The 13,056-nt window shown below is 52.6% G+C and overlaps 1 protein-coding gene across 1 annotated transcript in view; it reads right to left on the minus strand.

Moving 5' to 3' along the window:
• Nucleotides 1-13,056, minus strand: part of LOC134540809 (disintegrin and metalloproteinase domain-containing protein 12) — a 658,355-nt gene that overhangs the window by 43,706 nt on the left and 601,593 nt on the right. Inside the window, exons 25-26 of the mRNA XM_063383750.1 lie at nucleotides 5,873-5,946; nucleotides 4,656-4,988 (exon numbers count right to left, since the gene is read on the minus strand). Coding sequence (XP_063239820.1) covers nucleotides 4,656-4,988; nucleotides 5,873-5,946 — 407 coding nt within the window. The remainder of the gene's footprint in view (nucleotides 1-4,655; nucleotides 4,989-5,872; nucleotides 5,947-13,056) is intronic.

Here is a 13,056-nt window from a genome sequence, read left to right on the forward strand (position 1 = left end):
CACACTAGTTGGGCGCCAAATGACGTCCCTCGGCTTCAGGTCCCCGTTTTCCCGTTGAAATAAATGTCCTGTTATGCCCGTACTGCCCTCGTCGGAGAGGTGTGGGTCCAGGCCAACGTGGCCGGGACCGGGAAAGGCGGGACCTGGAGGGAGAGTGAAGTGATTGCGAGGAATGTTGGTAGGTTGTCGCAAGCAGAACACGGCATTAACGAATTTCACGAGCCGTCTTTTATTAACGCTTATATAGTCCTGCCGCAGCCTGGCGGAACCGTCGCGGAACAAGTGCCCTACCACGGCGACACGGACTCCCTGATGACGGGGCGGTTCTCAAATACGTTTCGGCGCGAATCGTAAAGTTTATTAATGCTAGGCTGACCCAGTGAGAAAGGGCCCGAAGACGGAACGCTGTACATACGCGGCCCGTTACGTAATGTTCCGTGGACGGCGAAAAGTTCAGAGACTCGTAGCACCACGTTCGCGTTGTAGAAACTGCCCGCTAGACACGTCTCCCGATGACTCGTAAGTTAACAATGCTAAGCTGATTCGCGGTGGCAGCTCAGCTGCCGTGACCGACTGCGGACTGAGCGAACGTTCAATCCCGAGCGCAACGTGCGCGGCTCGCGGAGCAACGAACACGTCTGTCTCCGCTCGAGACCAGGACGCGACTGCCTCTCCCCGCTCGCCCGCGGGCCGGCGCCCGCGGGTGGCGGGGAGGGAGGGGAAAATCGGCCGGCGTGGGAGAGAGCTCCGTCCCGCGGCGCGCCAGGCTGCAATTACATACTACGGCGAAGCACTTCAGAAAAAGTTATTGAATTATTTACAAAGACATACACGAGACATTAATTACACAGCGAACTTGCACAATGAATAATAAATAAAATAAGTTAATTACACACATTCAAATCCCTTAATCGTTTACAAATATATACACACTGAAATAAAAGATAAAGTCACATAGAAAAAACACTCGTTGGCATGCTAGGGCGCACGCGGGTGCGTCCCTGGCCGTCGCACACACTGGGGTTCACTGGGGGGGAAAATAGGCCCCCTCAGGCCCGCGTCGGTGGCCAGGTACGGCCTCTGTATCTGGGAGGGTACGACGACTGTCGTCAACGGATTGGAAGAAGTTAAATAGTAGACATGTATAAACGTTATTGTTAAAATAATCTCTTCGTTAAAGTAATAAACATATTTGAATTAATGAGTGCAAATACAGTAAAAGTAAATTTATCAATTAAATTGTAGATTTCATTTCACTCCTTCTTTGTATCCATACGAAATAGTGATAATTCAATAAAAATGATTCAATTTTGATTATTAAATTATGCAATCATTTCATCAATGTTTTGTTATGACGTTGTCACGTTAAACTATCGCCCGTAAACCGTCTTTACAGACAACCAATTTTTTTATAGTCTAATTTAATTTTTGTACTCTTTTCTTTGTAAGCAGATAACATAATATGTACAAAAATAAATTTTCAGGTAAATATTTAATTGTATTAACTTACTCTATAATAATTAAACTATGGTAACTTCATAAGGATATATTGTATTTTCAAATAATTGTAAGCAACAAAAAAACAACAATTTTATTTGTTCCCCTGGGAAAAGTTTGATTGTTCATCAATTTTTTTGCTGTGATATTTTTTACAGGCTATTTAAAAATTATTAAGTGTTATTTGATTTCTTTGTGAATCAATAATTTTTATTACATTAGCTTTGATGAAAAATAAACTATTTTATTTTTAAAACCAATTGAATGCTAACAAGTAAAAGAGTACTTATGGTAAAGTATCACATTCTTTTTGAACTATGTTACACGACATATGTAATTGATCAATCAATTTTGGACCCTGACAAATTTTTGATTATTTCAATATTCCATTAAACTTACGTAGTTTTAAACTAGTAATCAAATATTTTTCTTTGGTATAAAGAAAGTTCATGTTAGTTGTTCAATTGGGAAATAATATTGAAATTTTAAAATGAATAGTATATTTTATTACAAACATTTTGAAATAGTCTGACATCGTCCGGGGCTACGCCCAGCTCGATATGCCATCACACCCCGCCACTCCACTCCTTCCCTGGCGTTTGAATCTCCCGCCGACATGTGTGTGTGTGCGTGTGAGAGCGCCGCGAACCACAGGAAGAGGGCGCAGTAGAATCAGTGCTTCGTACCCCTAAATTATTAGTAATTGGATGTTTGTAATTCGCTTTTCTTTTTCACCCCTGTTATTTTTATAATATTTGTCATTTCAATAATTAACGTAAATTTTAAGTGTATTGATGAAATATCCTGCAGGCCGCCAGAGACGTAGACTTGCCGAGGCCATAATGCAAAACCGATCTTCATCTTTTATTTAGAACTGTATAATAAATTTCTAATGTAATTCTTATATTTTATAATTATATGTAAGAAATTAAAGAATAGCTTTTAGGGTTTTCTTGAGTAAGCCTCGGCGCAATACGGCCCGAATAACGGTACCCTCCGTTTGGCGCGCTGCGTCATTGTCTAGCCACCCCGACGGCCATTGCTCGCCCCAGTCGATCTCTAGCGCTCACCGAGGTAGGAAGCACGCCGCACTCCGGGGACTTCAACTTTGATATTCATCTGATCCGGTAATTCTGTCGACTCGTAAGTAATCTAGAACGTTTTCGTATATCCCCGGGGCCTACCTCGGGAGCCGACTGTTTGATTAATAGCTGTTAACTCCGGTAACGGGACTTGAAACCTTCGCGAACATTCTAGCACGGCCACGTGGTGGCCGGCCTCACCTAAGCCTATTGCGCCGTAAGGCTTTTGACTGTTAAACGACGAGACTAGGAGTGTGTAAGGAGTTATCGTGTCTATGTGTATGCAAGGCCAATAAAAACCCGGATCCGTACCTTGTGTTGTGATTCGCCACGTGTGTGTTACCCGAGTACCTAGGGGCGTGTGGGACGCCTTAAGAGCCCACGGTAGGGATTAAAGCGTGCCCAACGCTGAGAGCGGCCTATAGGTCTGGTTATTGCATAGGCAGTATTCGGGGGAAAACGAGTCACGTCTCCACACGGGCGACGTCACGCCCTGGGATCGGAGTCTTGCCGGGTCCACGTGCCCCTACACATGGTGGCGCCCATTAAATTACAGTCTAACATCCGAACAACAACCCCCGGCCACGTCAAGTCTTTGTTTAAAGACAAATCAATATTATACTTATATGTCTGAAACTTAGTAACTTGATATTCACGATACCAGTAATGTAACAAAAGTATTACTTAATTAAAATTTTATTGTGTAGATAGTAATTTGTACAGATAAATTCTTTCACTAAGTATTTTTGCTTATAACGACTGAAATCAGTCTGTAAATACTTCCTACAGGAAAACCTTAACCCTACTGAGCAGATTCAACATTATTACTACATAATATTATATTATTATAATTTTATTCAAGAAAGTAAATAAAATTCCAACGACGAGGTTTGAACCATAGATTTATGCTGCTACACGTTTGTCTGCCATCTTTATGACTTCGGTACGCTGGTTACACATTTCTCTACATTCGACTTCCGTTCCAGTAATGAAATTACTTTTACTAAATGCCATATACCAAGATCTAAGGTGTTTCCCACATCAAAAATATTGTAGGCTTTAATAACACAGACTAGTTACTTGGTTGTTGAGATCTATTTCTCTTTTTGTTTCGTCCCTTTAAGTTGGACCCTTGTCATTTTACCCGTAGTGTTATCTCTTTCACCTAAATATTTATTAACAAATTTGTTTTGCTATGTATGAATTGAAATGCTACGTAATGAACATAATGTATTTAAAGGTGTGAATTACCGCCCGAACGCACCTTCAACACCATTCACACCGCCTCCTGAGCGGTTGTAGACAGTCACTGTGTCCACCTAACGACATACGAGCTACGACGGGATTTTTAATCCAATTCACGAGAATAGAGCAAAGACGTGGTAACACTTATCAGCATTTGTAAGTAGAATTAAACAAAAAAAGGGTATGTACAAATGTGCATATGCAAGGAGAAGCGGGAGTGACACTGTCTGGAGCGGGAGGGACGCTGCCTGGAGCGGGTGGGACGCTGCCTGGAGCGGGTGGGACGCTGCCTGGAGCGGGTGGGACGCTGCCTGGAGCGGGAGGGACGCTGCCTGGAGCGGGAGGGACGCAGCCTGGAGCGGGAGGGACGCTGCCTGGAGCGGGAGGGACGCTGCCTGGAGCGGGAGGGACGCTGCCTGGAGCGGGAGGGACGCTGCCTGGAGCGGGAGGGACGCTGCCTGGAGCGGGAGGGACGCTGCCTGGAGCGGGAGGGACGCTGCCTGGAGCGGGAGGGACGCAGCCTGGAGCGGGAGGGACGCTGCCTGGAGCGGGAGGGACGCTGCCTGGAGCGGGAGGGACGCTGCCTGGAGCGGGAGGGACGCTGCCTGGAGCGGGAGCGACGCTGCCTGGAGCGGGAGCGACGCTGCCTGGAGCGGGAGCGACGCTGCCTGGAGCGGGAGCGACGCTGCCTGGAGCGGGAGCGACGCTGCCTGGAGCGGGAGGGACGCTGCCTGGAGCGGCAGCGACGCTGCCTGGAGCGGCAGCGACGCAGCCTGGAGCGGGAGCGACGCAGCCTGGAGCGGGAGGGTCACTGTCTGGAGCGGTGCTCACCCAGGGACTTGCGCAGGATCTCCTCGCCGAGCGCGCTGCCGGAGGGCGTGGGCGCGCCGCGGTGCGACGCCGCGGTCCTCAGCGCCTCCAGGATGTCCTCGTGGTAGCCGTTGAGGCTCTTGAGCGTGCGCTCCACCTCGGAGATGGCCCCCCCGCCCAGGTTGTTGTCCGACTGCGACAGCACCTCCTGGTTGTCGGACTGCGAGTCCTCGGACCACTTCTCCTTGCCCGGCGCCGCGTCGTAGCCGCCCGACTTTTTCAGGATGCCCTTCTCCGGCAGCTTGGACAGGTTGTTGGGCGCGATGTCGATGAAGGACACCGTCTCCTCCTCGCCTGCGCACCGTAGCGTTCCTCACCCACCATCACGTCAGACTCGGTCAGCGAGTGCAGGGAAGAACACTTTTCCAATTATAATCGAGGGATATCTTTAAATAATTTTTCTCGCAAAGTTAAGTGGTTTTAAGGTTCTTTCTTCCGTGCTGCCGACGGTATGACGCGGTTGTGACGCGAGGCAGTCACCTCCCGGCTGCACCGAGGGACGGGCAGTCAAGCACGGACACGTGGCTGCGAGTCTCTCTCTCAGTAGTCAGATGTCCGTGGCAGATGCCTCAGCGGAGACATTGCCGGAGGGAAGAACCATGAGGGTAGCCACTGTGTTATAGTTTAAAGATAGTTTGTGAACAATCAGTAAAGTAAGCCTCTTAATATTTAATGTTGCTACACATGTTTTGTTTTCAAAAGGTCATGTAAAATAACAGAAAGCGAAAAAAGGAAATAATTTCTTATTTTTCAAAGAAACCTGGTGGCTTTGATATTTAATTACTAGATTTAATAAAACTGTTAAGACATTAATATACAAATCATTGTGTTATTTAGGTATCTTGTTACCGGTTTGCTAAACTTAGAGCACATTTCAAATACCTCCTGTAGCAAAACTAACTTAACACCGTATTCATTATAAATATGTTACAGTATGTAAATTGAAAAAAAAAATTGAATATTTTATTCAATTACTTATTGCTTGATTGTCATGTGAATTGTCTGAGGCATTAAAAAACATTTGATATCTTACAAGAACTTGTAATATAAGTCAAGGCTTTGGGTCTTCAACAATAAAAAAAAATATTTATTTAAATAGTAATCATTATAAAAAAATTAACTTTAACGTTATGTATTTGATGGTCTGTGAAGTGAGCCTGAGCGCTGAGCTCACTGACCCGAGTGAGCGGCGTCCTCTTCGCTGCCGGAGCCCGCCCCCATCCGCTTCATCTGCTGCATCTTGTGTTCCCTGCTGGACAGACAGAACACAGGGCGGAGCACACACCGCTGTCCCCCGCCGCCCTCGCGCTCCTGCTCGCATTCACACAGCCACGCTCGCACATCCGAGCAGGCTTGCTACATCTGCTCGATGCTTCACTGCACCTTTCATGCTCACACCAGGTCTAGACCGAACGAACTACGATCATGTGAATTGATGCCTGTACCGTCATTGAGTAGTTGATGTAAGTTACGTGATGCGCAGGGGTGCAACAACAGGGGGGGGGGGGGCAAGGGTATTTCCCCCCCCTCTGAAACCTTGAAGTGGGGGCAAATGGGGGGCAAAGAAAGTGCTGTTTAATCAATTTTTTAGATAATAAAACTGCTTAAATAGCACCATTTCCCACATTGAAATACAAATTTTTCCCGGGGGAGGACCCCCGGTCCCCCCGCTTCAATAGGGGGGATCGATGATTCTTTATAAAAAGGTATATTGCCCCCCCCCCCCCCCCTTTGGAAATTTAGTTGTTACGCCCCTGGTGATGCGTGATGATAAAACGCAAATGAAAATGTAATGTTTTATGTATTTACCTTGCAAACGTGTTATACTTATCTAATTATTAAAACATACTTTTAATATTATATTTAAACAAAGAAATATGTATGAGAACATGTTAAAGGTCATAAAAATCTATGGCAGAAAAAATATATTCATAATCATTTATCTTCGTTTATTAACAATAATCCCTATTCATCATCATTCATCATTATTAATCATCATTTACCATTATTCATCATACAACTTGTTAAAAGTTTTCAATTTAATGATAAATAAAATATGTTCATATATTTACTTTAATTATGTATTTATTTTATCTTTTTAATATTTTTCAAAAGATTACATATATTGTAAAGAAAAATGATGCGTTTACTTAGACCTATTTTGATTTTTTACGTTTGCTTCCGGTACGAGGTAAGATGACATCCGGAACCACATGAATGTGTGCCACAAACTCCAGTCACCTACAGTCAAAAATAACATTCCTAGCGCTACAATCTAAGTTAACAATATTAACCACTTCAAAGGTAGTTGTTAGTCTAGGCTGTGCAAGGTAATGGGAAAACTCTTTCCATATTCAAAACGAAACCTTTGATTCAATGAACATTGGCAAACATCTGGACAGATGTAGCAAACTACTATTAGCAGTTAAAACAAATTGGTGTTATGCTGAGTTTCTAGAATATTTTGAAATAAAAGAAGTCAGTATCAAAGCAGAAATACAGTCTAATAGCCAATCCGGGAGATTGTAATAAATTTGCACTAAAATATAATGACGACAGTCGTCGTACCCTCCCAGATACAGAGGCCGTACCTGGCCACCGACGCGGGCCTGAGGGGGCCTATTTTCCCCCCCAGTGAACCCCAGTGTGTGCGACGGCCAGGGACGCACCCGCGTGCGCCCTAGCATGCCAACGAGTGTTTTTTCTATGTGACTTTATCTTTTATTTCAGTGTGTATATATTTGTAAACGATTAAGGGATTTGAATGTGTGTAATTAACTTATTTTATTTATTATTCATTGTGCAAGTTCGCTGTGTAATTAATGTCTCGTGTATGTCTTTGTAAATAATTCAATAACTTTTTCTGAAGTGTTTCGCCGTAGTATGTAATTGCAGCCTGGCGCGCCGCGGGACGGAGCTCTCTCCCACGCCGGCCGATTTTCCCCTCCCTCCCCGCCACCCGCGGGCGCCGGCCCGCGGGCGAGCGGGGAGAGGCAGTCGCGTCCTGGTCTCGAGCGGAGACAGACGTGTTCGTTGCTCCGCGAGCCGCGCACGTTGCGCTCGGGATTGAACGTTCGCTCAGTCCGCAGTCGGTCACGGCAGCTGAGCTGCCACCGCGAATCAGCTTAGCATTGTTAACTTACGAGTCATCGGGAGACGTGTCTAGCGGGCAGTTTCTACAACGCGAACGTGGTGCTACGAGTCTCTGAACTTTTCGCCGTCCACGGAACATTACGTAACGGGCCGCGTATGTACAGCGTTCCGTCTTCGGGCCCTTTCTCACTGGGTCAGCCTAGCATTAATAAACTTTACGATTCGCGCCGAAACGTATTTGAGAACCGCCCCGTCATCAGGGAGTCCGTGTCGCCGTGGTAGGGCACTTGTTCCGCGACGGTTCCGCCAGGCTGCGGCAGGACTTTATAAGCGTTAATAAAAGACGGCTCGTGAAATTCGTTAATGCCGTGTTCTGCTTGCGACAACCTACCAACATTCCTCGCAATCACTTCACTCTCCCTCCAGGTCCCGCCTTTCCCGGTCCCGGCCACGTTGGCCTGGACCCACACCTCTCCGACGAGGGCAGTACGGGCATAACAGGACATTTATTTCAACGGGAAAACGGGGACCTGAAGCCGAGGGACGTCATTTGGCGCCCAACTAGTGTGGCCGTAAGCATACGCAAGCGCACGCAAGCGCACGCAAGCGCACGCAAGCGCGCAGGTGCAGGACAGAACGGAAGCAGGTGCGGCTGCGCGGCGTGGGAGCGGCTCGAATTCGAGACGTCGCGCCGGCGCGCCGGCGGGAGATAACGCAGCGCGGGAACGGCGCGAACACGAGACGTTTCGGCGAGAGATAGCGCGTCGTGGGGGACAGAAATACAAGACGGCGGTGCAGCGGTATCCCGGACTGAAGATAACGCGCTGGGGAGGATCGTATTGTATTACTGGGGGAGATTGTGTTCACGATCCGCGGATCAGTAGCACAGGAGGACAGGATGGCGTGGAAACAGGCGGGACAAGAAAGATACGATCTAATCAGTTTCGAAACGGACTTGTGTGAGGAGGGAGACTCCGCGAAAATGGACGTAAAAAACGAGGTTTGCGGGTCCGGCGGCGCGGCCGAGGGCGCAAACAGCACGGACAGCACAGTTGAGGACAGTAAACGGGAACAGGGGGACAGGCACGCGGACGCAGATGGGCCGGTAGTGCGGTACGTGAGCACGCAGTTTGAGTTGCCAGAGTTTGCGGGGAGAGACAACGAGGACCCGCGGGAGTTTTTGCGGGAGTGTGAACACCTCCTAAAACTGTACGAAGTGCGACGGGCGGAGTGGACGCCGCGAGTGGCGGGACAGCTCCGCGGCGAGGCAAGGAACTGGTGGTCAATGGCCGGGAGTTTTGATACCGAGTGGGGACATTTTGTGCGCCAAGTCAAAACTAGGTTTGATAACGATCAGGCGCGGGCAATGTGTTTGCGGACATTTTATTGCCGAAACCAGGAGGAGGACGAGAGTGCAGAGCAGTTCATTTACGAGAAGTTACGCATGTTCCGCCGATTGGGGACAAGTGGGGACGTGAGTGCGGCGTTGCCAACCATTGTCGAACAATTGCTGCCAGAGTTTCGCCCCTTCATGAGGACGGCTGCTGGTCGTGACACGGAGGAGTTCGTGGCCCTCGCCCGCGTGATCGAACGTGACATGTCGCAGTGGAGGACGGCACTCAGGGGCGCGAGAGCTCCCCGTGCTCGCTCGGGGCCGCGAGGGGTCACCGTCACAGAGGTCACGGACAGTGACTTGACCGTGGTGAGCTACGCCGGCGGCGCGGGACCGCGCAGGACAACAGACCGCGGTGGCACCAGGGAACGCCCGGAACCAGCTGCGACAGGAGGAGGACGTCACGAGCGGACAGATACGAGAGAGAGGGACGAACGTCCGCCGCGATGCCGTTTTTGCCCGGACGCGTACCATTGGCATCGCCTCTGCCCCACCAGAGCCGCGTGGGAGGAGGCGCGCGAAGGCAACACGTCGCAGGCGGGAAACGCAGGACCGGGGGCGGAGGGACAACTGGGTGCCGCTCCCCGGCCCGCCAGCCACCGGCAGTCCCAGTAACTGACAGAACACGTCGACCACCACCGGCGCCTACCGCACTAACGTCCTGTATGCCGCCGGGAAGCAGGGGACAACGGGACTACTCCTCATCAGCTGTCCCCATGCCGAGGCAACTGCGGGGACAGCTGACTGCCGGCGCCACCACCGCGGCCCTGAGGCCGGTTATACCAGGGCCGGACCAGCCGCCTCGTCGACACGCCGTCGACGGGGTGGACAACCAGAGCGTCAGCGCAGGCATCCCGCCGGCCATCTCCGTGCAGGGACAGCTGACTGCCGGCGCCACCACCGCGGCCCTGAGGCCGGTTATACCAGGGCCGGACCAGCCGCCTCGTCGACACGCCGTCGACGGGGTGGACAATCAGAGCATCAGCGCAGGCGTCCCGCCGGCCATCTCCGGGCAGGGACAGCTGACTGCCGGCGCCACCGCCGCGGCCCTGAGGCCGGGTGTACCAGGGCCGGACCAGCCGCCTCGTCGACCTGTCGTCGACGAGGTGGACCACCGGAACGTCAACACGTCGGCGCCGGAGCGAGCCGCGGACCTCGCCGCGAGTTCCCCACGCCCGGACGGCCAGGTGGCCGGGGGCGGTGGGGGACAGACGACTGCACAGCTGGGGCAGGTCGGCCCCGAGGAGCCGGAGCTGCTGCGAATTCCTGTCCGCGCTAACGGGCGGGAGATGCTGGCCCTGGTGGACACCGCCGCCAGCCGAACCTACATCGCGGCCCACCTGGTGGGAGCGGAGGCAGTGACACCGCGGAGGGAGCTGGTGCAGCTGGCCACCAGGGATGCCGTCGTTGCAGCAGGGGGCATCACTCAGGTAACAATGAGCATCGTTGGTCACGTTAGCCACGTCGAGGCCTGGGTGGTCCCCGAGCTCCGCGAGGGGCTGATTCTGGGGGTCCCATGGCTGCACGAGGTCGACGCCACCGTGGAAGTACGAGCTGGCCGGATGCACTTCGGCACCCAGGGGCGCTGGACGGTGTACGGCGTGCACCAGGTTCCCCCCAGTCCCCCTCAGTCAGTCATTCGCCTAGAAGACCTTCAGCACGGTGTTCCAGAGGAGTACGTCGATGTCATCAACCATGTCCTCACCTCTCAGGCACAGGTATTTGCGGCCGCGGACCGGCTACGACGGACAAACGTGACGGAGCACCGGATACCGATGGTACCGCACCGCCCTCCCTTTGAGAAGGTATACGGATTTGGCATCCGGGAACGGGAGGCCATACAGACTCAAATTGACGAGATGTTACGTGACGGGGTAGTGGAACCCAGCACCTCCCCGTATAACTCACGGGTGGTGCTGGCCACCAAGAAAGACGGAAGTCTACGCTTTTGCGTAAACTTCAAGGCGATAAACAAACTGACCATTCCCGCCCCGCCCCCGCAGATCAATATCACAGACGCACTGGCAGGACTGGGGGACGCCACTATTTTCACGACACTAGACTTAAAATCAGGCTACTGGCAGGTGCCGGTATGTCTGGAGGACCGCCCTAAGACGGCATTTACGGCACCAGACGGTCGACGTTACCAGTTCTGCGCCATGCCGTTTGGTCTCATGGACGCCCCTGCCACGTTCCAGGCCCTGATGGTACGTGTTCTGGATGGGTACATTGGTGGGTTCGCCAGTGCCTATCTGGACGACGTTATCATCTGGTCCAGGACGTGGGAGGAACACGCGCACCATCTGGCATTGGTGCTAGAACGTATGGCCAGACACGGACTGACGTGCGCCCCAAAGAAATGCCACATTGGGGCCACGGAAATAGAGTTCCTAGGACACATAGTGACGGCGGAGGGGTGCCGCCCCCGACCTGAGCAGTTGGAGCTAATAGAGGGAAAGGGGGCACCGAAGACCAGGAAGCAGCTCCAGAAGCTGCTGGGGCTGCTCAACTGGCTGCGGTCCTTCGTCCCCGACTTCGCCACGGTGACGGCCCCGATGACGGACCTACTGTCGCCGAAGACTAAGTTCCGGTGGACCCCCGCCGCGGACGAGGCCTTGCGACAGGTGAAGCGCCGGTTCAGGAACTGTCACACGCTCTCACGCCTGGTGCCCAGCCGCCCCATCTTCATCCAGACGGATGCGAGTCAGGAGGGGATGGGGGCGGTGTTGTACCAGATGGATGACCGGGGCGAGAGGCGCGTGATCGAGTACGCCAGCGCCAAGTTTGGGCAGGCTGAGCGGAAGTATCACGTGAATGAGCAAGAGTGCCTTGCGGTGGTCTGGGCCCTACAGAGGTACCGTCACCACGTCGAGGGCCGCTCATTCACGCTGAGAACCGACAGCCAATGCCTCCGCTGGTTGGACTCCGCTCAGGGCCGGAAGTCTAAGTTCACTCGGTGGGCCATGCTGATCCAGGAATTCTCGTTCACGGTCGAGCACATTCCTGGACGTGAAAATCAGTTGGCCGACGAGTTGTCCCGGAATCCGGACCCTGAGAATGAGTTCCACGACGACCAGGGCTGGGAGGAAGTGCTCCTCCCTGAGCGTGAGCGCGGGGTAGAGGACTCGGTGCCGCGACCGTGCGCGTTGTACGCGCTGACAAGCCCCACTGCTCCTGCACCTGACGCGCGACCCGAGACTATGACTGACCTGCTGGCGTGGGTCCACGCGGCGCAACTCCGGGACCCCGACACCCGGACCCGACTGACAGAGTGTGGGGAGGGGGTGATACCGGGCTGCCGGAGCCTGAACGGGGCGCTCCAGACCAGGGGGGCTCACAGGTCGAGCGGGTGGCGGACCCACGTGCCGCCCGAGGCCAGGCGCTGGGTCCTGAGCTACCTGCATGACCACCCCCTGGCGGGACACCCGGGCGCGGAGCAGACGCTGCGTGAGGTCAGACGGACGTTCCGCTGGCCTGGCGACGCGGCAGAAGTAAGACGCTACGTGCGGGCCTGCCTGCGTTGCCAGGAGCGGAAGTCCAGGCGACCCGACGGCAAGGAGCAGCAGGTCCCACGACGGCCCCGGAATCCCTTCCACACTGTGGCGGTGGATATTATGGGGCCGTATCCTCGCACGTCCCGTGGTCGGCGATTCATTGTTGTGGTCACGGATGTCTTCACCCGCTGGGCGGAGGCGTTCGCAGTACCAAACGTGAAGGCCGGCACCGTGATTGCCCTGCTCGAGCGCGAGTTCTTCCCGCGATACGGGTACCCCGCGGTCCTGCTGACGGACAACGGGGTGCAGTTCACGGGGAGAAGCTGGCGAGTGTCCTGCGCGGGTTGGGGGGTGGAGCATCACACGACGCCCACCTACCATC

This window comes from Bacillus rossius, chromosome 17, assembly GCF_032445375.1.
Source record: "Bacillus rossius redtenbacheri isolate Brsri chromosome 17, Brsri_v3, whole genome shotgun sequence".
NCBI lineage: Eukaryota > Metazoa > Arthropoda > Insecta > Phasmatodea > Bacillidae > Bacillus > Bacillus rossius.